Source organism: Osmerus eperlanus, chromosome 20, assembly GCF_963692335.1.
Source record: "Osmerus eperlanus chromosome 20, fOsmEpe2.1, whole genome shotgun sequence".
NCBI lineage: Eukaryota > Metazoa > Chordata > Actinopteri > Osmeriformes > Osmeridae > Osmerus > Osmerus eperlanus.
In genome coordinates, this window is record NC_085037.1 from 1,015,904 (window position 1) to 1,040,620 (window position 24,717).

Genomic DNA, 24,717 nt, shown 5'->3' on the forward strand with positions numbered 1-24,717 from the left:
GGGGCAGGGAAGGGTGTTATTCATCAGACCCCGGGTGAACCAGTTCACTGAGGTCTGTGGCACTGGCAGGCAGGCTCTCCCTGAACACACAGGCACAACGTTCCACAGATTCTACACAGTTCTGGGAGTTCTACACAGTTCTACAGTCCAGGGCTGTTGTGTCACCAGAAATGACCTCAGATGTACCTCAGACATGGCTGTGTGACCTCTGAGATCTTAGGGGACATGCACCATGCTGAGAGGCTGGCTGGATAATGAAGCAGGACCTGGGTGACAAAGGTATAATGTACCTAGTGACAGGGGTGACATAGATCTCTCTATCTCTCTCTCTCTCTTTTCATCTCCTCATCAGCTTGCAGTTGTCAACATCAGTTTGCCAGCCACTCATCGCCAGATTGTTGTTAAACGCTACACAACTCCTGTCAACTGCCTGTCTTCCCCCCTGCCATCCTCCCTGACCAATCTGCCCACACAGCCGACCTTCCCTGCCTGCCTTGCACCATCTCCTTGCCCTGCCCTCACTTTAGAGTGATGTACACTACTCAAAACATTAAGGGAACACTTCAGTGGTGCCCCGTTCTCTTCACAGATGAGAGCAGCTTAACACTGAGCACGTGACAGACGTGAAACACTCTGGAGACGCCCTGGTGAACGTTGTGCTGCCTGCAACATCATCCAGCATGACTGCTTTGGCGGTGGGTCAGTGATGGTCAGGGGAGACATAACCTTGGAGGGTCTCACAGACCTCCACTGCTAGCCAGCGGTACCCTGACTGCTGTTAGGTACCAGGATGATCCTCAGACCTCACACTGGTGCAGTGGGCCCTGGGTTCCTCCTGGTGCAGGACAATAACCCTCCTCATGTGTCCAGAGCGTGAAGGCAGTTCCTGGATGACGAACGTATTGATGCAATTGACTGACCCTCATGTTCCCCAGACCTGAATCTAACTGAGCACTTCTGGGACGTTATGTATGGGTGCATCTGATGCCACTAAGCAGCACCACAGACTGTCCAGGAGGTCACTGATGCCCTGATCCAGGTCTGGGAGGAGATCCCCCCAGGACACCATCCAGGAGAGATATTGAAGAAGACATGGAGAGATGAGAATCCGAACGTTGGTATGACAACAGAAAAGCTCTCAGTTTAGGATACAGAATGGAAATATGTCAAGGTTGATCAATACCAAAACACTTTTTTGACATTTAGATGATGATTTAAAACATTTAGCTAATTTTAATCGGTTTTATATTTTTAGTAAGACAAGAGTTTGTGTTCTGCTGGAATTCAAGCTTTTTCTTAGAGCTTCATGAAGAGTTAACAAATGATGTTCCTGCCCCACTCCATTCTGGTGTCTCTCAACCTCTCACACACTGTGGCAACCCATGGACCAATGGCACCTTCAGCACCAGGGACAGCGCCCCCACCCAGCACCCAAGCTCTCCAAGTTCAACACCCCTCAAGTTCCCCACTCCTCATAATTGGGGGACAGCACAGCTGCACCTCATTCCCTCATCAGTCACTGCCTACAAAAGCAGATCCACAGCAGCTCAGAGGGAGAGAACACTACCTGAGGGCAGAGGAGTGAGAGCTGGTGTGCAGCACCACACAATGTAAACATGCACTCACCTGTTCTTTCTATGTCCACAGTGCAGGAATAGGCAGAGACATCCCAGAGAAGCTTCCAGAGGCAGAAGAACCTCCAACGACCACAATCCTACTAAAGACCGCTGACCTTTGAGTTTTCCTTTTGGTTTTTCACTGTTCATTAAATGCCCAGCCGTGCAAACCTGACATCCTGTGTCTGACTCCTCTGATCTGGCTGTGCTACACATACAGGTCTCAGTGTGATTACCTCACATGGTGGAGCACGAGGGCACCTGAGACCGCTACCCAGCCCAGAAGGATCGGAGTGAGCTCAGGCCAGAAGAGGAATATGGACAGCTCCCTAGCACGCCTGCTTCAAGCCCACACCCAGCCAGACCAGGACCTGGGGCCCATGCAGGACCTCCTCTCTCAACTGGTGACACAAATCACCCCATCAACCCTGAGGGCCTCCCCGGTGACTGTCCTCGCCACGCTGACTCTGGAAGACGATATCACCTACCTGGAGAAGCAGAAGCAGCAGAACTCCATTGATCACTTCATCCAGACGCTGGAGAACTTCCAGGTAACAGAGGAAATGATGGTCGAGCAGAGTCCAGGAAGACACAGCGGGCTTTGGTTTGTCCAGACCACCAACGGCATCACCACCTTCACCACCCAGGCAACACCTGCTCAGCCCCGAGGCCGTCTGAAGGCCGTGTCTGGAGGTGCTACACCTGCAGGGAGCGGGGTCTCCCTGGCTCAGTGCTAATTGGCCAGGATTGTTCCGTCTCTCACCGGTTCTGGCCAGGGGAGTCCACTGTCCAAGGACAGCAGCCAAGGGGAGACCAAGACGCCTCTGCTGCCCCCTCCCCCAGGGCCTCCTCTTCCTCCTTTCCCTCCTCGGAGGTAGAAGAAGCCCCGTCATGTCTGCAGAGTGCACGACCCACAGAGGAGACGCTCACAGCATCGGAGAGACCTCAGGTTGACCCAGCCACTACCAGAGACGATACCCTGCTGACTGAATCTTCTCTGTCTCAGTGTAGTTGTCACAACACACTGTCCAAGACACACACACGCATCAAGTCAGTGGTCGTTTTCAAGTATGTTTCACTATAAGCTGCATAAATGTGTTGTTCCCAGAGGTATTTACCTCTCTGTCTCTCTTTGTTTCAGCCTCTCTGTGTCTGTCTTTCTCTCTCATCCTCCATTGCCTTTAGTTAACCATCTTTTGAAGAAGGGCAGAATGTAGACGTTGTCATGTTCACACTAAGGATATAGCTCCTCCTCCACTTCCTGCCCCTCGCTCCCTCATCCTCCTCCTCTTCTTCCTCCACCTCATTCCTCTCCTCCTCCCCTTGGCTCCTCTCTTCTTCCTCCTCCTCTTCCCTCCATTGGTTTCTCTTCCCTCCTTTTTCTGCATGCGTTCCTCCTCATTCTCCCCCTTGTTCCTGTTCTCCTCCTCTTCATCTGTCTTGGTCGAGAAGATACATTGTCAGACGTGGTTCTAGGTTCTCTTGTAACAGAACCAAGTGGACTGATGCTGCTCACACACCCACACACACACAAAGACGCTCACATACTCAAAGTATCCCACTCACACACATCAGCCCTATAAATAACCCCAATAATAAACAGAGCGGAGCAGGAGAGGAGCGAGGCATGAGCAGGGGGTCCAACCTCGACCGCTCCACTGGACCAGAACACAACCACTCCCCTAGCCCAGTGGGCAGAGCCTGCCGGGCAGAGCCCAGCGCTTCCACACCTGGGAGTACGACCCCAGAGGGGCCGCTCCACAGCCAAGACATCCAGTTAGATCAGCTCACCAAGAGTGGGCTGACCACTGGAGAAGGCCCCACTGTGCTTGACCGTATTGTGATGGACCGCTGCATTAGTGGTCCATCACCACATCAACCTGCTGACCCACGAACCGCCGTCAGCCCCACACCTGCCAGTCCTGGTCGATGGACGAGACACTCACGCTGTTTTCACCTCCAGCAGGGTCGTCACCCTGACCTGGCTGGATCTGACCCAGAGACCACGGGGCCTGGCCATCGATGCAGCATGTGTCCATGAGGATACCAATCTGGGGAGGGCATAATAAACCTGTTTAGTGTGGTGAACCGTGCATATAGATGTGTATGTGTGTGTGTGTGCGTGTGTGTGTCCACACACTATGTCTTCATTTGCCTTTGGGTACTAAGACTCACAGGCACCGATACTGTGGGTGCTCCGGAGCTCGATCACCACGTGTGCCAGACTGCCAGGAGGCTACGTTCATTTAAAATGAAACATGATTCTTAATTTCCCACAAAGCTGATTGCGGTTACGTGTCAGTTCAACTTTTCATCTCCAAACCTATCTGTATTAGTGAGAAGTGACTGTCCTGAGTTGAAAGATTATTATCGAGTTAATAGGCGTGTGTTCGTGGTGGCCGCTGTCCATTTCCTAAGGTTCTGAAATGCGAAAACATTTTTACAACTTTTTTTTTTGTAAAGGGCGTGTGCCCGTGAGCACCCACGGAGGAAAACATAAATCGGCGCCTTTACTTACTGTCCTGCTCACTCATATCCCCCTAGCAAACGAGGCTGTTGTGATGATCTATGCAGTTCCTTTGCAAATTCCACTGTGATTGCGTCGTATATTTATACATGCTGTACATTAAATGAAGGTGTGAGATATGGGGAGATTCAGTAACTACAACTGTATCTTTAATAGTTTTATTGTCACGTTCATCTCCCTACCCTAAAGGAGTGCTACATCAACCCAGAGGAACAGGGAGGGCCAGCTTGGCCAATGTACAGCTTGGTGTGATGTGCAGTATATCAGTGTCTTTACTCTTTACTGTATGTGGAAAGGTGATGTTTTTACAATGCATAGCAATCAAATGAATTATTCTTATGTAAACCAATCAGAGGTTAATATTTTTGGGACTTGATTGAGTAGCGGATCACCAGGTCAAGGAATCTGTGAGAGATTAGGCACAATGTAGCCTACCGCTAAATTGGGGGAATATGGAACATTTTGGAACAAAACTGGAAAACTGAAGTTCCATTTGGAACCCCTTTCAGCTCTGTGGGGGCTATTTAGAACCCTAAATGGTTCTTCAAGGCCTTAGACAAAATTCTATGTTGAGGTTTCTATTGCTACAAATGTACTGTAGACATTCTGAAGTTCCCTTCAGGGATGGTGGTTGTATGATATATAAGAGTGTTTATAATAAGACCTACAACCTGGGGTTGCTACTTGTGCTACACGTGTTCTATGTAACTTCAACAACGGAGAAACAGTGACACAGTACACACAACAGTGGACCACGCCAAACCCAGAAAATATGGATTTTATTACTTTTTTATTAAAATAATTCTGCTTTGGAAATTGAATAAACTTACTAAAAATACACCACCTTTAATTTAGCATAAGGAGGTAAATCTCTTTGAAATAAAAAGGTTCATAAGAATGAGAGAATCTCTGCGGTTTAGCTGGCAACATTCAGAGACTTGTTTGTAACATTCATGTTGTGTATGAAGAACCAAAGAAGAATACATAAAAGAGACTGTACTTTCACTAATAACCAGAAACACAACAGTGTGTTCTTACAGTCTCCTGTGCATCCCCAGTCCTCATTCACTCTTACATCAACTCTCAGCTTCTCATCAACTCTCTCTTCCAGAAAATGTTCAATGTCAGACACCGCTGCATGATATGACATCATCAGCCGGCGCCATCAGAAGTCTGTAGGGCGGACCATCATGGTCGTCATGGTAGCCATCAGACCCGGGCCCTTCCAGTAGTACCACTTGATGCCGTTGTAGCGAACCATGTTGGAGACTCCGGGGTAGAAGATCCCGTTGAGGTTGGACGGCCCGCAGGCTTCGAACCACCAACCTGACGAGTCAGGGGTCAGGGGTCAAAACGCTGCTCAAAGACAATCAGACGGACATTAGATAACTCCAGCATAATATATAGCCTTGATCACTCTAATCATATATAACATGATGTGTTGAATGGAAGGTTAGCAGATAATGAGAGAGAAAAAGAATGGTTGATAATAAAGAGAAGCATGAATTGAGGATGGAAAGATATGGGATAGAGGGATGGAGAGAAAGATGCATAGAGGTATAGGGAGATCGAGAGATAGATTATAAAAATAGGAGAATAGAGAGATAGAGGAATAGAGACTTAGAGAGACAGAAGGATGGTTGGGATAGAGATGGAAGGATAGAGAGATTGAGCGATAGAGGAATAGATCAAAAGGGATGGATGGATAGAAAGTGAGTGAGATAGAGGTCTTACTGAATAGTGGGGAGGAGGGATGAGGAGATTAGTGGGTTTAAAATCAAACAACAGTCCTTACCTCCTGATGCCATCTGGGCACACTTACAGCTGCAGCAGTCGTTGTCCCTGTCCTTGGTGCTGAACGGGGTACCAGGGTGGGTCAGACTGCTGGTCTTGCCTGCTGTGCCACTGAAGCCCTGGGTATGGAGGCTGGTAGAGCAGAGAGAGAGGGAGGGAAAGAGAGAGAGAGAGAGAGAGAGAGAGAGAGAGAGAGGGAGGGAGGGAGGGAGGGAGGGAGGGAGGGAGGGAGGGAGGGAGGGGGATTAAGAGAAGGTAGGAGGAGGGAGGAGTGAGGAGGGAAGGGTGGAGAGAGTGGGTAACATTACAAGTAAGCTAGCTGGTCCATGTAAAAGTACATTAGTTGGGCTAGTCATCCCACTTTAATACGTTTAACTCCACAAAGACGTTTGTGCTAAGCTAACAGAGGAGCTAGGCCGAGAGTAGGTCCTCCAACTGTTCAAAACTTAGTCATCTGTTCAAAAGTTGGCAGTAGCTGTTGAATGTAACTTCATGTATACATGTTCATGTTCTCCCTCCTCCCTCTCTCTGTCTCTCTCTCTCTCTCTCTCTCTCTCTTGCTCTATGTCACTTTCTCTTCCTCTCTCTGTCTATCTCTGTCTATCTTTCTTTCTGTCTCTTCCTCTCCCGACAGGCAATGAAAAACTCTGGATAATGGTCCCTAATTGTGAGAGATTCCTGCCAACTGTGAAGTATATTACTTTGGAATTATGCCTTTTGGAAAGTGAAGGGCTCTTAAAGCTCTTCACAATTACAGTTGCCCCTTTTGTGGTTCCATGTACATAAAATTATGGCATAGTGACTGTGTTAAACTCAAAATACTGCAGTATTGCTCAAGATTTTTAATAAATGTGATTTTTTTACACGTAATTCGTACAATCAGACACTTGACACAAAGATGTGGTTTTGATAGTTTGAAGATGATAATTTTTTATGTTAGCTTAAACTACTTTGAAGATTACAGCGCGACTTTCCCACATTGAGATGTGAATGCATTATGTCATTACCTGCCACAGTCCCTCCAACACGTAAGCCCATAGACTCAACCATTTCCCCACTCTCCAGTAACAGATTGCAAAGCCCAGTTACATTCTGGTACCTGTAGTTCTTGTCCTCTCCATTTATGTAGAAGTGGTCGTAGTGTGAGTAGGCTTGGTTCCCCTCTCCATCCTGCAGCAGGACATGCAGACTGTACTCCTGGGAGATGGTCACATGGTGGATGACATCATTCCCCAGCCAGTACTCTCCAGAGGGGTCCCCAAAACCCTGGGGACAGGGACAGGGAGAGAGGAGGGACAAACTGAGCCTGCATAAAGACATACGGGAGACATCTAGTGTCACACAGGATCTGTGTTTGTGTGTGTGTGAGACAGGGAGAGAGAGGTAGAGAGACAGAGAGAGAAAGGGAAAGAAAGAGAGAGAGATAGATAGCATAGATGGAATGAAGAAAAAGACAGATCATACACAAAGACAGATAGAGAGCTCAGACAAACATGACAGATGCCAAGATGTAACACAAAATGTTAAATCTGAAATGGATGTGTTTTAATTGTGGTTGAACTGTAAGCTCCTTTGTTGATTGTTAAGGAATATTCTGGGAATAGTTTACAATTTGCAGACACGGAGTTAAGTCAAGAGGGGGTGAAAGATTAAGAGGAATGTTTGTTTGACCTAAGGTGCTGACCACCCTGTGGGACAGTTGACCCTTGGGGATGGGTGGGAATCTTTTACGGCCTTCTATCTAAGATTCTTGATACAATCGGGTAGTTTGAACAGTGGGTGAAATCCGAAGACATGAAGTCTAGGTGATTTAAGAGTTAACAAGTTTTTGAGAATATGTTGATGAGAAGATGCTGGATTACCTTTACCTGTAACCTGATAAGACATTCATTGTGGAGAAAAAGTTATCCAATGTCTATATTGATTGATTGGCTGTTGCCTAGGGAGACCAGATGCTTGACAAATTCCAGGGTAGTCCTTTAAATATCAAATCTGAAGGTTGGGCATCAGAACTTGTGAGACGTTGTTTGGGCATACGCTAATTGTGATCCCATCACATGGACAGGTGGTTTTGTGTTATTGTCTTATGTTTGTGTGTTGATGATGGTTACGTTGGTATAAAGTTTTGTTTGAATTTAAAGGCTCATCTTGGGGGTCTTTATCACTCGGCTGAAAGACATTTGCGTTACGTGTCCTTCAGCAGATCGGTCTCAGAGTACTCTGATAAGTATTTCACGGTATTGAATAAAGAATTTGTATTAATCTATATATATTGAGTGCACAGTGTCTTCAGAATTGTCCATTACAACAGACGCACACACACACAGCAGAGAAAAACCTTGGCTAAACGTTAGCTGAACGTCGACACGCAGCATCAACCAACCGTTATCTTGCATCACCAGAGCCCCTGCCCTCCCACTGCACTGCCACGGCCAAATATATATCATTCACTTCAGAAAATATTGTTCTTGAATAAGAAAAAATTACGAAACAAATGAAAAATAACATGGGGAAAAGCAGTTTGGAGATCTCTGTTCACACTGTGTTTCATTCTCTAGCAGGCTGTGTTCATTTATCTGCTACAAAAGACGAGAGACAAATTGCGTCTGGTCGTTCAATCACAAGGCAGAGTGGTCTCCTGTACACACAGGCTGTTATTTCAGTCAGGCACAGAGAAGTGGATATCAACACACAAACATTCCTGCTTATTTCTGCTACGTCGGAGGAATACTAACCACTCTCTTTCAGGAGGGACAGCAGTGGTAAAACCATCTTGTTTTTGTTATTAATCACTTAAATCCAAATGAAATGTGGAGGTATGTTGTTTTTGTTGTGGTAGAGAAAATCACTTAGTCAACATTTTTTCATATTTCCTTAGATATAGTCCATGGTAAATACTCTAAGAGGTTGCTATATACTTAACGTATTTTAATAACATAAGTATAACTAACAGCCACTTAATCTGTCTTTGAAAATCAGTTGCTCTTGCTATGTGAGTGATGGGAGTATTTGATGAGTAAGTGCCTTGTGTCAGAGAATGCATGAGTGTGTGTGTGTGTGTGTGTGTGTGCGTATGTACCGTGTGTGTGTATGTACTGTATGTGTGTGTGTGTGAGTGTGTGTGTGTGTGTGTGTGTGTGTGTGCGTATGTACCGTGTGTGTGTATGTACTGTATGTGTGTGTGTGTGTGTGTGCCTATGTACCGTGTGTGTGTATGTACTGTATGTGTGTGTGAGTGTGTGTGTGTGAGGAGGGGAGGGGCAGGACAGACAGGGAGGACAGAGCAGGTGTATAAACAGGGAGTGTGGAGGGAGGAACACACACGGGCGGCCAATCAAAACAACCACAGGTCACTGGGGATCGTGGGCCTGTCAGTATCCCACGCCCACACACACACATACACACACACACACACACATACACACACACACACACACACACACACAGACAGACACACTGATACTGATACTCTGCTGTGTTCAGTCTCTGATACTCTGCTGTGCTCTAATGATGCTCTTGTGATTCAATCTTAAGTGTTTGAAGCCTGTGGAAACATTCTTGATGCCCCTGGTTGTTGGGTGGAAAATGCATGTCGTAATGGTTGTCTCTGTATTTCCATGGCAACTCATCTCTGATGTACACTATTGTGAATCCTTCTGAATGACACACCTGAGATTATTTTCAAATGTACTGTTTTACATGTCTTGTGCAGTGTTGTTTTGTGATTAGAAACAGAGTTTTATAATACTTAATATTAGATATTTTAAAATATACCATATATCATAATGTGTTTTGTAGTCCTTGTAAACGTACAGTTTTGTAGTCCTTCCAGCCACGATGGAAGTCCACTGATCCGTCTTTGCGATGCTGTAGAACCGTCCAGCCTCCTCCTCTCGTCTTCATGTCACAAAACACCTGCAGAGGTGAGAACACACTTCTGTTAAGACCTGTAAACACCTGTAGAGGTGAACACACTCCTGGTTAGACCTGTAAACACCTGCAGAGGTGAGAACACACTCCTGGTTAGACCTGTAAACACCTGCAGAGGTGAGAACACACTCCTGGTTAGACCTGTAAACACCTGCAGAGGTGAGAACACACTTCTGGTTAGACCTGTAAACACCTGCAGAGGTGAGAACACAGAGAGAGAAAGAACGAAAGAAAGAAAGAAAGAGGGGGAAGGAGAGATAGAAAGAGTGGGAGAGAGAGAGAAATCCTGGCTTCAGTCACCCAATCGATCACTGTATGTTTTCTGTTCAACCTGATTACACATTCATCCTATGTAGATGTGTTTGGAAGGACGAACACTAATGAATCACAGCTCTTCATCTCTCAGGCAGACAGAGAAATGTTGCCCAGTGGGGAAAATAGAGCTACATCTCAGTCTCTCTCAGGACTCACATGCAACAGTGTATGAATCACTGTTCATTTGCCCGGTGGGCCGACGCATTTTTGGGCCGAATCGCCGATATAATTTATATGTTTTTTGTTGTTGTTTTTCTTGGTCGGGCCGGCCCAAAAATAACCGACAGCGGCCCATTGGTAAAAACATTTTGGTCGGGCCGGCCTATAGAGAACTGAGAGCAGCCCATTGGTTAATTTTCTTTATTGGCACTGGCCTGACCCAATCAAATCCAGGAACCCCCTTCCCCTGAATCATAATAGGTGCGTTCGACTTGTGCTTCGATTTGTTGTCCCAGTCCAGCCCTGCCTGTTAGTGGAAAAACTCTGTTCCGAGTGTGTTCTTGATGGCTTGAAAGTGTTTGTTTTGAGGTATTGCTTTTCCTACGCATTTCAAAGTAATCGCAAACTATTGTATTCATCAAATATACAGAGTGACAGTGTCTTCTGGACAATGAAATGATTGAGATATTGAGAGTTGTAGTACTGCATGTGCAAAGTGGAAAAACAACTTGGAGTTGAACAGAAGTTGTTAATACAAGGATTAAAATAGGATTGGGAAAAAGTCCATTTACATTTATTTATAAATGTAAATGTAAAGCTTTCACTTCAACAAAAAAGTAAAGGTTTAAATATTAGAGCGGGTCTTTCAAACTGAGAGGAACATACTTGGTTGACAAGAATCTAGAACGTAAAAAGACTGACCCTCTCCCAGAAATAAAAACGTTTTATTTTTAGGGTTGCTAAGAATGAACCTCCCCACGTCCATGCAGGGCCCAAGTCCTCCTTTGGTGACAAAACTCTGACACACAGGTACTGCTGAGTGGACGCCCTCCGCTGGGAATTTCCAACACGGCAAAAATCTGAAAGCTTTCTAGCTCTTTTCTACAAAATAGATCCTTCAGACAAGGTCAAACCAGGGTTATTGTTGTTTTTCACAGAAAGCTAAAGAGAAAACATAAGTAATATTCTGTGATCATTCTTTGGCTCCATTTGTATTTTCACCCAGTGCTCTGGCCACCAAACTAACACGCTCTGTTCAGGAACCAAGGACTCAAATAGATGTTTCTGAGAGTCAATTCCCTAAGAAGGTTATGAGACTGATTTTGAACAGACTAATACAGAGTATTCCATATTTTAAAAGAAACACAATTTAAATGCTGACAGAAAGTCCTGTGTTGCCATTCAATGTTTTCCCCCTGGTAACTGTCTGCAGCTACTGTAGGTTCACTGGGGACACCAGGGGTTATTACTCCTTTTTCAAATATGGTCTTATTGTTTGGACAATAATACTCACTGGTGGAACAGACTGACAGATTTTTATTCTATCAAAAATAAGCTCTGCGACTGGAAAACAAGGAAAAATCACAGAACCCCTATAGTAGAACTTATGAAACTCATGAGTCCAATGGACCAGAGCTTCTATTAGAAATCTAGAAGATTCCTCCAAAGAATGTTTAAATCAATCAGGCCACATTTACAGCCCACACAAATATGTGATTTAGTCTCTGGCTCCTTTTGCAAACCACACATACACTTAATGACACACACACAGAGACTCTCTCTCTCTCTCTCTTTTTCTCTCCCTGAATAGAAAAATAGGGCAATTTAACCTGCCCCACTTTAATATAACCACCCAGTTTGGCCGCGCCAAGGGCCCGAGTGTGTACCAGCTTGCATCTATGTAAACCTGCTAGGCTCCACAGCTGGCAGCAAACACACAGTAGTACTGCCAAACACTGGCTGCTGTGACCACAGGAAACAGAAGAGGAAGGGGGGAGGGAGGGAGACACAGAGAGAGAGAGAGAGAGAGAGAGAGAGAGAGAGAGAGAGAGAGAGAGAGAGAGAGAGAGAGAGAGAGAGAGAGAGAGAGAGAGAGAGAGAGAGAGAGAGATAGATAGATAGATAGATAGATAGATAGATAGATAGGCAAGCGATACAGGGAAAACAGAGAGAGAAGGCTTTTGTGAGAAAGACATTGTGTTTCACTCTAATAAGGAAGTGGTTCCAGACAGAAATGTGAGGGTTGGTGGGGTGGGGGTGGGGGGGAAGGGTCATCCACTGGTGGGTAGCTGGTGATGCAAGTTCTGTGTGAGCGAGCCAAGGCTGCTCCAGGTCAGTAAAAGGGCCTCCTAAGCTAATGGGACTTAGCATTCAGATGCACAATCCCTCACTGTGGGGCCCTGAGGCTCCTGATGCTGATTATGAGAGATTCCTGAACCTCGACATGGCATTTCCACCTCACCTCGATGCCAGACAGCTCTGCTCTGCTCTGCCTCACAAACAATACACCAGCTAAAGATTGTGTGTGTGTTTTCGTATGTGTGCATTATCAAAACACCTAGAATAGACTGTTTTGGAAGCTCATGTTGTAATAAAAGGTTATCAAAAAGTCAAATTTTACCTGAATTGTTTTCAGGTAAAAGAAAGACAAATGTGGACAAACTGATATCAAAGAAGGAACGACATTTGGTTGCACAGTATGTTAACAACATGATTCCCTTTGTCAGGAGTTCAATAAAGTTGCTGTGACTCAGCAGTCTCCTGAAGATTTAAATAGGAATCACAAATAGTTTATTTGAATAAGGTATGACCTCTATCATGTAGCGGGGTTTGCTCGTTTAAGATTAGCAATACTTAATTTATAATAAAGTATGTAGTTCTTGGGGGCACCACCTCTTATTGTTAAAGGGATAGAGGAAACCTTATTGAATAATATTTAAATAATAGCCTTCGTAATAATCAGTCTAATCTTAAGGAATGAATTCGTTCTAAGAGTAGAGCCAATCGTAACATCAGTGAACACGCACGTCAAAATATCTTTACAATGAATTTATTCAAGTAAGGTAAACAGATCTTATGAAAAGTTGGATTATGGGTTTGATATGAGAGATTGGTTTCAATGAACAGAATGAAATGGTCTAGCTTAAAGAAAGGCAGAAATTGTACAGTCAGTGATTACATCCTTACAAATCATAAACAGAGCTCACGCCAATGCCATGTCGAGGAGGAAAGAGCGTTAGCCATAGTTACGTTTGATCAGGGGTTGATCAATGATGTTGAGGGCGGTTTGCGCCAAAGGTCCATTTGAAGAATCTGAAGTCACAGCGCGGCTGCGCTGGGTCATGTGACTGAGTCTGCGGGATCTCAGTGAAGTCGCATTTGGAATTGCGTTTTTGGTTCTCCTGTTGAAACGTCCCGATAGTGACGCGTTCACTATGAAGTTGAATCTCAGGAGAAGCTTGGCGACGTCCTTTGGAACGCCAATCCTGATGGCGTTCATGCCATGGTCGGTTTCGCTGGAGTCAGAGATTGATGGTCATCTTAGGGCTTTATACAGTTCGAGGGAGGACCCGTCTGGGGTCAGATGTGGATTGGGGGAAGCTGGGTTCTCAACTCCCCCCTCCTTCCTTCACACCTACCAAAGGTGTGATCTGATCTCTGGCTGGTTCATTCGATGGTTCAAATATTGTTCTGGACATCTTGGTACAGTTACAAAATATAGTTGAATGATTGTTTTATTATGATAGCTTCGTGTAGATACCAAGAATGACGTGGTTATCTTTCAGGAAGAAGGAGTTGTTACTAGAATCAAGATTTCAGTGAACACAACATTAAAACAAAGTAACAAACATAACACAAATATCCCTCTCATAATTCTCCACCTTGTACTCTTGTGGTAAAGGTGAAGTCTCAAGACTTTCCTCAAAAGTTCTGATCAAGGTATGTTCTTTGTTCAAATCGCCGCCGAAACGGATAGCAAATGGTCGCTGGAGACGTGTTGTCTAAATCAGGCCCTTTGAAGCTTGCAAGCTAGCAGGAGGGCTGATTAGGTAGATTGGGGAGGCCCCCCCCCCCATTCTATGGTTCCTTTGCATCGGCGTTTGGTGGGTAATCAGCATACTGAGGGTGTCACAAGGGCTGATTCTGATGTGATTGAATCACTCTTCAGGTGTGGCAAGATGTTGGCTCCGTGTGGTCTTGTGGACCTCACTACAATCACCTCCACCATGACATTGTCGGATGTGTGTCATCCATCCATCTATTCCATCTATTTATCGATCAATATATTGATCGATATATCGATTTAGCAATATATTGATAGATATATCGATATATACAGTATATACAAATACAGTGTATTTATGTCAAAGACTAAAAGTTTGGGTCCACGATTGACCTCTGACCTTGACGGTGCGTGTGGAGTTGGGGAGCCGTATGCTGTAGACGCCGCTCTCTGTGACCTCTGACCTGAAGAGCTCAGCACAGTCCCTCAGACTGGACCCCTCCTCTATAGGAGGGCTGGAGATTTCTAGAACAACAAGATTCACATTCTGATCAAGACATCAGCAAGAATCAACCTTAGTAACTTCAGAAATGACAAATGACTTTTATTAAACAGTAATGTTAATATACTGTAAACAATGTAATGTTCACATCAATTTAAAGTAATTTGAGCAACTGAACTCTTTTAATCATGTTTAGATCTAACAAGATTTAACATATGCATAAGCAGCATGTATGAAGTTAGAACAGCTTGATTCCTCGACCTCCACACATCCCCAGCCCAGAGTCTCACCGTTGCAGTGTGTGACCAGAGCCAGGAGCTGCTGCACGGTGTCTGTGAGGGAGGCCTGCTGTCTCTGCAGCAGGCTGCTGTTGTGGCTGGACGCCCCCAGCCCTGCCTGCAGCTGCCCCACCAGCCAGCTCTGCCTCTCCACCAGCTCCATCAGGTCCTGCTGCTCCCTCTGGTGCCTGGCCTCCAGGGAGGAGACCCTCTGCCCCAGGAGACTGGGGGACACATGGGGGGTGGAGGTGCGGGGGAGGGGTGAGAATTGGAGAGGAGTGGGGATTGAGGAGTGAAGAGGAGAGGGAATTGGAGAGGTGTGAGGTCAGAAGAGGCAAAAAGAGGAAGAAGCAGTAAAGGAGAGGAGAAGGTGGTGGAGAGAGGAGAGAGGAGTGGAGAGTAAAGAGAATTGGAGAGGAGTGGGGATTTAGGGGAGGAGAGAGAATTAGAGGAGTGGGGATTGAGGGAAGGAGAGAGAATTAGAGGAGTGGGGATTGAGGGGAGGAGAGAGAATTAGAGGAGTGGGGATTGAGGAGAAGAGAGAGAATTAGAGGAGTGGGGATTGAGGAGAAGAGGGAGGATTGGAGAGGAGTGGGAATGAGGAGGGAAAGATAATTAGGAGAACAGAAGAGAGGAGAGGACACAGTAAAGGAAACAAGAGAAGTGATGGAGTGAAAAGAGGAGAGGAGATGAAGGCTAAATTAAACCTTGTTGTTTATCCATTTCCTTTTTGCAGCACAGGGCACACAACAGAATGAGCAGCCAGCCTGGATGGAGAAGAAGGCTGAGTGATGGAGGGAGGGGAGAGTCTCATTGGTTCAACACCACAGAAACACCTGTACAGCAGTAGTGTCTGCAGATGGACTTGCAGAGCAGGCCTCTCAATCACCACCCAGAGGCAGGGATATGACAAGCCACCATCTTGTGTGTGTGTGTGTGAGAGAGAGAGTGAGAGAGAGAATTACATTGTGAATGGAGACGAAGAGAGATTGGGTTTATACAGTGTGTGTGTGTGTGTGTGTGTGTGTGTGTCTGTGTGTGTGTGTGTGTGTTTTTGTGCACGTGTATGTGTGTGTGTTTGTGTCTTTGCACGTGTGTGGCTGTTTGTGTGTGTGTGCATGTTATTGCTAGCTGCAAATGAACATCATAAATCCCCGTCCTGATCTTTATAGCTGTGACTAACGACACTGCGGCCATTATTTATTGAAACAATCCAGCCGCCCTGATTGGACAAGCTACTTCCCAGCATTCCGCTCCCTCGCCCCGCTCTCCAACACGTTCCCTCCATCTCTCACCGCTACACACACACACACACACACACATATCTGCTCGCACCCTCCGAGGACACTTGTCTCTGTGAATATCGATCTCAATGGCACTTTTATTTCACATTGTCTTTGTGTAAGAACACTTGGCGAGCCAATCCACCGTGAAGCACGGCATGTGCTGACTTGTGATTGGACGAGGGTGAGGGGGAGATGATGTCATGATCCAGGAAGGTTTCAATTGTTTAAAGAGGATCGAGTTTTTTACGTTTTTTTCAGATTCTGAGTGAAGCATGTCTGTGACTTTTTCTCAAGACGCTTGAAGCTGGGAAAGCATTTTGCTCATTAGAACGTTACAGACTTTTAACATGACATCTCTCTCTCTCTCTCTCTCTCTCTCTCTCTCTCTCTCTCTCTCTCTCTCTCTCTCTCTCTCTCTCTCTCTCTCTCTCTCTCTCCTTCTCTCTCACCCTCTTACTCCTTCTCTCTCTCTTTATCTCTGTCTTCTGTCTCTCTCTCTCAGCCTGGGGAAGGGATAGGTCCACATGTTCTGGTAGTACACTACCAGTAGTAGTACACTACCAGAACATTTCTCACAGATTAGCATGTCATTTGTTGAAAAAACGAACTCTTTCTTCTTGTTGAGTGGGCGGTGGATCAAAGCTCACTCACAGACCCCGAGGCTACAACAGTAGCCCCTCTGAAAAGCAACCAGAGATTCATTCCTCTTCTTCATTCCTCCTCTTCTTTCTCTTTTCCTTCCTCTTCCCTCCTCTCCCTCTCTTCTTCTTTCTCTTGCAAGTATTCTCCTTTCTCTTTGTCCAGATCTTCCCTGAATGCATCTGTACTGTCACCACCCAGTGCCAAGATTGACTTGTTTCATCTACTGACGCATCATGAACCTGGTGTAAGCATGTACGGTGGGGGCGAAGGGTCAAACAGACCCAGATGGGCAACTGTTGGCCGGGCCAGATAAGTCAATTATCCAGAACTTGTTCAGGAGGCTAAGATGATAAACAAGCAGATAGACAGACATAGTATATGCACTCTCTACACACACAAACACACGCCCATACACAGGCAAGTATACACACACATGCACATGTGAGAATACAGACACACACACAGTTGAGAATGTAGACACACACGAATATATAACGCACACACACAAGTAAGAACACACAAAAACACAACTGAGAATACACACACACAAGCACAGGCAACAATGTACACACACACAGGCGAGGACACACAGGTGAGAATATACACGTAAAGTACATACACACACAGGAATTTGCACACCAATAAAGAGTGTGCAAGAGTACAACACAAAAATACATACATCCAAACACACAGTTCACATACTCTCTACACACTGTGCAGATACACACACATACGCAGACACACACAGTCACACACCTATGCAGACACACACACACACATGTAGACACACACACACACAAACGTTTACCTGTTTTTGTGGTTGAGTCGTGAGATCTCCTGGGTCTGCAGCAGGATGTGGTTCTCCAGGCGGCTGGTGAACAGAGAGTTCTCCAACAGCTGGATCTCCAGCCTGCTGGTTTGGTTCAACACCTACAAGAGGGGGATGGGTGGAGAGAGGTATGGAGGTATGGAAGAAGGAAGAGAGGGATAGAGAGATGAATATATTATGGGAGGGAGGTATAAATGGAGGGGGTAAGAGATGGATAGAGAGAAAAAAAAACAGGGAAGGGTGGAGGTTGAGAAGATGGATGTATGTATGTATGGATGTATGGATGGATGGATGGATGGATGAAAGAGGACGAAGGGAGGGAATGAGAAAAAACAGGAGGGATAGATAGATGAAAAGTTGAACAGGTGGATAGGGAGCTGGATTTTATCGACAGTGAAAAGAGAAGGCTGACATGTCAATCCACCTGTGTTTTGAAATAAACAGCTAAAAGACAAATATTTGCTCTGGTTGCCTCATCATGCATCACTACAGGGACAGCTAACAAAAGGAGAGTGAGAGAGAAGGATGCTAAAGCTACATAGAATGAGAATTGTGAGGGATTAAAACAATCTGTAATAACAGCCATGGCATATCTACAGCCACATCTGTGTTGTGGTACTGTGGGGACTTGTGTTTGAACTGGCTAGTTGTCAGTCACCTAGCTTGACCTAGAACGTCAATCAGAGTTTACTCAGCCCAAATATCACCTGTTACAAAGAGACGGTCACAAACTGTTGACCTTAACTTGTGTCTGGCCTTTTCCCAAAATACATAACCCATCAGATTCAATTGAACTTGTGACTTTAAAGTCTTGCTAACATATGATAACTTCCTCGTAGGCAGTTTGAGTATTGAAGTTGCTATAATTTTAGCAATTGTTAGCCACTAAAATTAACACTTTGTTGTTAATTTTAACTCTTCTTTCCACACTAGAATCAGTTGATGTATAATTAGCAAGCTGTAAGCTTTTTAGAGTTGTTTCTTACACTTAAGCTACAGTTGCTAACGTTACCTAACCATTAGCTACTTAGAGGTCAGTAACAATATGTTAATACTGTTACAAGACCAAACTGTTTTCCACTTGGCTGCTTGTTATTGGCTGACCTGGGTCTCCACATCCGTCAGTTTGCGGGTCTGCTCAGCTGATTGGCTCAAGAGGTTGGTTCCCATTTCCAACATGGCCGCCGTCTGGGTGTGGGCGGCGTTCCTCTTCATCTCCTCCATCCTGGAACGCACGTTTTCCTGGATGTAGTTCTCTAGCTGCTCACAAGGGACACAGGAAACCCATTTCATTCCATTTATATTTATGAATTTAGACTTCTATCCAAACCTTTACATTCCATTACCATTATTTTAACATTTGCATTCAATAACTTATCTAAACCTATACATTCCATTTACACTAGCCTATTGACTTATGGGTGTGGGACTCGAACCCATGAGGAAACACAGTAATGTAGGCGTGGAACCAGCAGTGGGGTGTGGAACTCGAACCCACAACACACTGTACACTGCACAACACTGCAGGATGGAACATGACCTCGTTGAGATGAGCAGGATTCGTAACCCACCCAGGAGCCCCACATACACATCCTTGTCATCCCTGCTTGGTCCTTGTTGCAGAGGAGCTACTAAGCTCCTGCTGAGTTAGTCACATTTTGCCTGTGGAGGTTCAGTTGGCTTGTCAAAATATCATCTGAACTGTAATTCATCCCTGCTCTATCTAACTGTATTCATCATCCCTCTCCTGATAACACAGTAAGGAAGCACAGCATTCCACACGTGTGTCCTGCTGGTGCAAGGGCACGTGGCAGTTGGAGTTCATTAATTACCTTTCATTTTGCGCTTGATTGCTTTATACTGGAGTGGCTTGGAACATGACACAATGGACACACACACAATACAATAACACGCATATACACACACTCCTAATCCAGAAAACACACACATACATACCTCAATCAATCCGAAACTTGTTGTACTTTATAGGAGTAGTAAAAATAGAGGCCCATCCGTCTCAGGGCCATAAACAGATTTCTTTATTGATGTGGCTACTTTGTGAGAACAGAACATGCTAGACTCATCCACACGTCACTCTGGTGTTTTTGTTCAAACGTTTCCATTGCTGAGTTATGGAATTCACTCTAGCAGGAGCTGCTTGGAACCTAGCGATAAATCAGGGCTGGGTATTGTAAGGTACACATTCATATTTATGTCTCTGAAGAGAAGATGTACAAATTTAGTCTAAAAGGAGAATATTCTTCAGAATAATTCTGCTAATAGGTGGCTAGCCACAGCAATGAGGGGTGAGTGTATTCAATCAAACAAGGCTATGATTATTGGTTTTCACAATAAAACTGTATTATTCTGAGAAGTGTAATTATAAGCACAATAGACACCGGCCACAATAGCGCCTTCTGTTTTCAATCAATCCGTATTAAGACAAGAAAAAGTAAAGATAAATCAGCATAAAATTGTTGACTTTGGAGTCATTTCTGGCTCTATAATTTGTTCTTTTTCTCTCTGTCTCTCACTTTTTTGTGTCTCACTCTCTGTAAACCTAAATATATCCTTGCTACTGTGATGTATAGAGACATCTGAACAGGAAAGAAATACATTATGAGCAGAGCTGGGAGAAGAGATTAGTAGTGGATTACCCTCTGCCTTCAAACCTCAAAAGGGAGGAATATATCTGTCTTTCTATCCCTCTCTTCCTCTATTCATCTTTCTGTCACTCTCAATCTTTCTCTCATTCTCCGTCTCTTTGTCTCCCTCACTCTTTCGCTCCCTTTCTCTATCTTTCTCTCCCTCTCTATCTTTATCTCGCTCTCCTTCCTCCCTCCCTCTTCCTCTTCCACAGATATCAGAACACAGCCCAGCGTGTCTCCATCACAGTACATGATGTAGTTCAGTCCCTGAGGTCAATACAAACTCCCTCCCCTGCTGTCAGAAACACAGCCAGCTAGTAGATCCTATGTGTGTGTCTGTCTCTGTGTGTGTGTTTGTGTGTGTGTATGTAAATCTCTAGCATTAGGCCCACAAAGAATTCTGTCTGAGCAGGAATATAAATGGATAGCAGAGGTGTAAATCAGTTTAGAGGATATCCACCACTTGATGTTTTCATTTGCTGAGTCAATAGGATCATTGTTCTCTATCTGTAAGAGTTACACAGACATGGGAGTTTGCAACTGTGTGTGTGTGTGTGTGTGTGTGTGTGTGTGTGTGTGTGTGTGTGCGCGCGCGTGTGTGTGTGTGTGTGTGTGTGTGTGTGTGTGTGTGTGTAAGAGAGATAGAGAGAGAGAGAGTTGAGCAAAGACAGAAAGAGAGAGTTAAAAGCTTTTAGTGCATTTAGCTAGTTTAAAAGAAATATTGTCTTAATGAAATTAACTTAATTATTATGTGAACAAAGCAGGCCACTTAAATCTCCTTAATCTCCAGACTCTAATGCAGGATACAATTAACTCTACCAACATTTAGCACATCAGAGACTGCACACACACACACACACACCCACACACACACACACACACACACACACACACACACACAGCTGCTGGGGGGAGCAAAGCACACCACATGGGGGGTGTGGGGGAGGATGGAACAATCCCACAATGCTGTGTTCTTGGAACACTACTAAAATAATCTGGAACTCTTAAAACTGAATATTGCAGCCCTGATTTAAGAACTCACTGTAGTAACATGCTGGATTGTGTGTGAGTGTGCGTGGGTGTGTGGGTGGGTGTCTGGGGTGTGTGTGTGTTGGTGTGTGCGTGTGGGGGGGGGCAGTCTTGGGTGTGTGTGTCTGCATTTGTACAGCAAGACTATTTCCAAGATTATCTTCCGATTCCCTATTTTAGAAACACACATACACACAATCGAACACACACACACCCTCATTACAGTAACAGATATAACACTAGGTAGATGACCCGTGAACTAGAATTGTTCAGAAGTGTTAAAAAATATAAATAGATGGTTCATTGGCAAGTTTGTGCTTGTGAAAGCTATCAATTACCAGTTTTTGTTTAAATGAACTGAAACAGTATTTTGAGGCTTGTTTGCGTGTCTGTCTGTCTGTGTGTGTGTGTGTGTGTGTGTGTGTGTGTGTGTGTGTGTATGTGTGGCGGAGGAAGACTACTGGTTTAATGGTCTGATGCATATTTGGCTGATATGCTGAACGTCTTGTCTTTCCTCTCATGCTACAGGGACTCCTGGCTACCCAGCGGTCTTAAATAGAGACTCTCTCTCTCTTTCTATCACACACATACACACACACACACACACATTGTCAGAAGGCCAAAAGAACACTGAGTATCCAGTTTATTATAAATGATCACTAAGAAATGTTACTGATGAGGCCTTGTCAACTCTACTAAGAAGTCTGTGTCATCATTATCAAGTCATCATCTGTATGATGATGGCTTTCACTACATCATACAGACTGCTGGAGGAGGAGAGGGTGAGACAGAGAGGAGGGAGAGAGACTAGGGAGGAGAAAAGATAGCGAGAGGAGAGAGCTAGGGAGAGGAGGATCAGAGAGAGAGGAAAAGGAGGGAGGGAGATAGAGGATGGAGAGATTGAGAGAGTGAAGGTAGGAGTTGGGGTAAGGAGAAAAAAACTGAAAATGGATAGGATGGAGAGAGATAGAAAGAGAGAGAGAATAAGGAGAGTGAGAAGAGAGGAGAAGAGAGGAGAAGAGAGGACAGGCGAGGAGAGGAGAGGAGAAGAGAGGAGAAGAGAGGACCCTTGAGAAGACTATACCAGTTATTGTTAGCCAACACACACACAAACACACCAAACACATAAACCAAACACACGCACCAACATATACACAAAGACACTAAACACACAAACACAAATACACACCTCCCCTTCCCCCAGCCAGCCCCTGAGGTACCTTACCTTCTGCAGCCACAGTGTGTTATTCTCTGTGGCGCTCTCCAGGACCTCCAGCTTTCTCTGGTGCCAGGAGGGCCGTGGCTGGCCACCACCCCCCTCAGGTTGGCCTGGGCCTGGGGCTGGGGCTGGGGGAGAGTCCTTCTGGAGGGAGTTGGTGACCCGGAAGTCCTTGAGGGGCGAACAGTGGTCGACCTCGGGCAGCAGGAAGGTGTAGCTGCAGGGGCCGTGCTGCACACGATGTGGGCGCCGCTCTGAACCAATCACCACAGCCGACAGGTAGACCAGGTAGGTGAGGGACAGGGCGAGGGGGAGGCCCATGTCGGGCAGGGGGGAGGAGGGGGAGAGGTGAGGGTTGAGGGGTGGGGAAGGTGTGTCCGGTGAGTGTGCACCTACTGTCTTAGTCTCTGTTGACTCAGTTGTTCTCTCTCTCTATCTCTCTCTTTCTCGTTCTCTTTCTCGATTTGTTAAAAACACACCAGGCTTCTGTCTGGCTGCTGTGTATCCTCCAGTGTAGTCCTGTATCTCTTCTGTGGCAGATGCATCCAGCGGTCTTCCCCAAAACTCAACAGTGCTCCATCATCCCCGCTGTGTGCTGTCAGGAAAGACAGACAGAAAGACAGACAGGCAGGCAGAGAGCGAGGAAGACAGACAGGCAGAAAGACAGACAGACAGGCAGAAAGACAGGGAGCAAGGAAGACAGACAGACGGTTGCCGGGGCTGGACGGCTGCAGGGAGACGGGATGTCTTCCTGTTTGCCCCCAGCAGAGCTTCGCTGCAGGAAACAGGCTGAGAAGTACTTTATTTAGCCTCTGGTCTCCTCTTTTCTTCTGGTTGTTTCTTTCCGTCTCCCTCTCTTTTTACTCCAGCTGTGGTGTCCGTTCTGCCTGGATGGAGAGCTGAGAGGAGGAGTGGAGGAGGAGGAGAACAGGAGGAGGACAGGAGGAGGAGGAGAAGAGTGGCTGGTTTGGGGATGTTGGCTGAAATGGCAGGGCTCTTAAAGTTACTGGAGAGTGTATGACTCTCTACACACCCCCTCCTTACTTCAGCACATAATCACTCAACAGCCCCTTTCCCTTCCTCGCTCCCTCTGTTCTCCCTCCCCCCTCCCTCCCTCTGTTCTCCCTCCCTCCCTGCCTCCCTCCCTCTGTTCTACATCCCTCCACCGTCCCAACTCTCCCTCCCTCCTTCGTAACAGAGGGGTTAGAAGAGGAAGCCACAGATATGCACACTGCAACCACCACAATAGAAACAACTGGGAACATTCTCTGCTCGTTATTTCTCCCCCTCACTTTCTCGTTCTCTCTCTGTTTTTCTTGCTTTCTTTCCCTCTATCTCTCACCCTCTCTCTCTCTCTCTCTCTGTCTGCTGTCACAACCCCCTCCTGTGGATTGGTTTGGTCCCCACCTGTAGGAGAGTGCTGGTCTGGTCAGAGACATGTTTGTGTGGACTGAACCATTATGAACCCAGCAGGGAGGACAACTCCCCAAACTCCACAAATCCTCCTTCTGAACAATAAAACGTATCCACACAATAGATGGACAATTTAAATTTTATATTACACTTTGTTTGTAACCTTTTTGTTGTAATATAATACTGACTTTTACTTCAACTTTGACTTTAATATTTAAAACCAGATGTACATATTTGTTTTATGAACTTCAATGTGGGGAAGTAAAAATATGTTAAATTAATAAATGAAATCTAATTTAAAAAAGTTTAACCATATCCAGATTAAGATTTTGTTTTTATGTTTATTTGCTAATAAGTTTAACTCTTAAATCTCAAAGAGACCTTGGCCTTGTTGTTCCCAGTGAAGCAGAACTATACATCAGGAGTTGTTATTGCTGGAGGAGAGGAGTGCATGTAGACCTAATCCTCTGGGTCTACTTAGGATCAAGTTGCCAACACCACCATGGATTCACGGCCTCCAGTCCTGCTACTCCTTCATTACCGTTCTCTCTTTTTTGTCTTTCTATCCATCTACAGTAGAGGCATCTGTCCCTCGCTCTTCTCCATTTCTTTCTTTCTTTCTTTTTCTTCTTCCTGTCTTACTCACTTTCTATAGGTATTTCTCTTTCTCAGTCTCTCTGCTTTTCTTTTCCCCCCACCTCTCTTTTCATGTCTATTTAGTCTCTCCTTCTATATCTCCTGGTTTA

At 45.4% G+C, this 24,717-nt stretch overlaps 1 protein-coding gene across 1 annotated transcript; it reads right to left on the reverse strand.

The window, feature by feature from the left end:
- Positions 1 to 4,953: 4,953 nt before the first annotated feature.
- On the reverse strand, positions 4,954 to 23,203 carry LOC134007014 (angiopoietin-2-like). Its single transcript, XM_062446135.1, has 9 exons — positions 22,565 to 23,203; positions 18,767 to 18,922; positions 17,642 to 17,763; positions 14,918 to 15,129; positions 14,526 to 14,650; positions 9,751 to 9,852; positions 7,037 to 7,203; positions 5,939 to 6,069; positions 4,954 to 5,469 (listed from the first exon to the last, which is right to left on the reverse strand). The coding sequence occupies exons 1-9, from the start codon at positions 22,877 to 22,879 to the stop codon at positions 5,309 to 5,311; spliced, it is 1,491 nt and encodes a 496-aa protein (XP_062302119.1). The 5' UTR covers positions 22,880 to 23,203; the 3' UTR covers positions 4,954 to 5,308.
- Between the last annotated feature and the right edge of the window lie 1,514 nt (positions 23,204 to 24,717).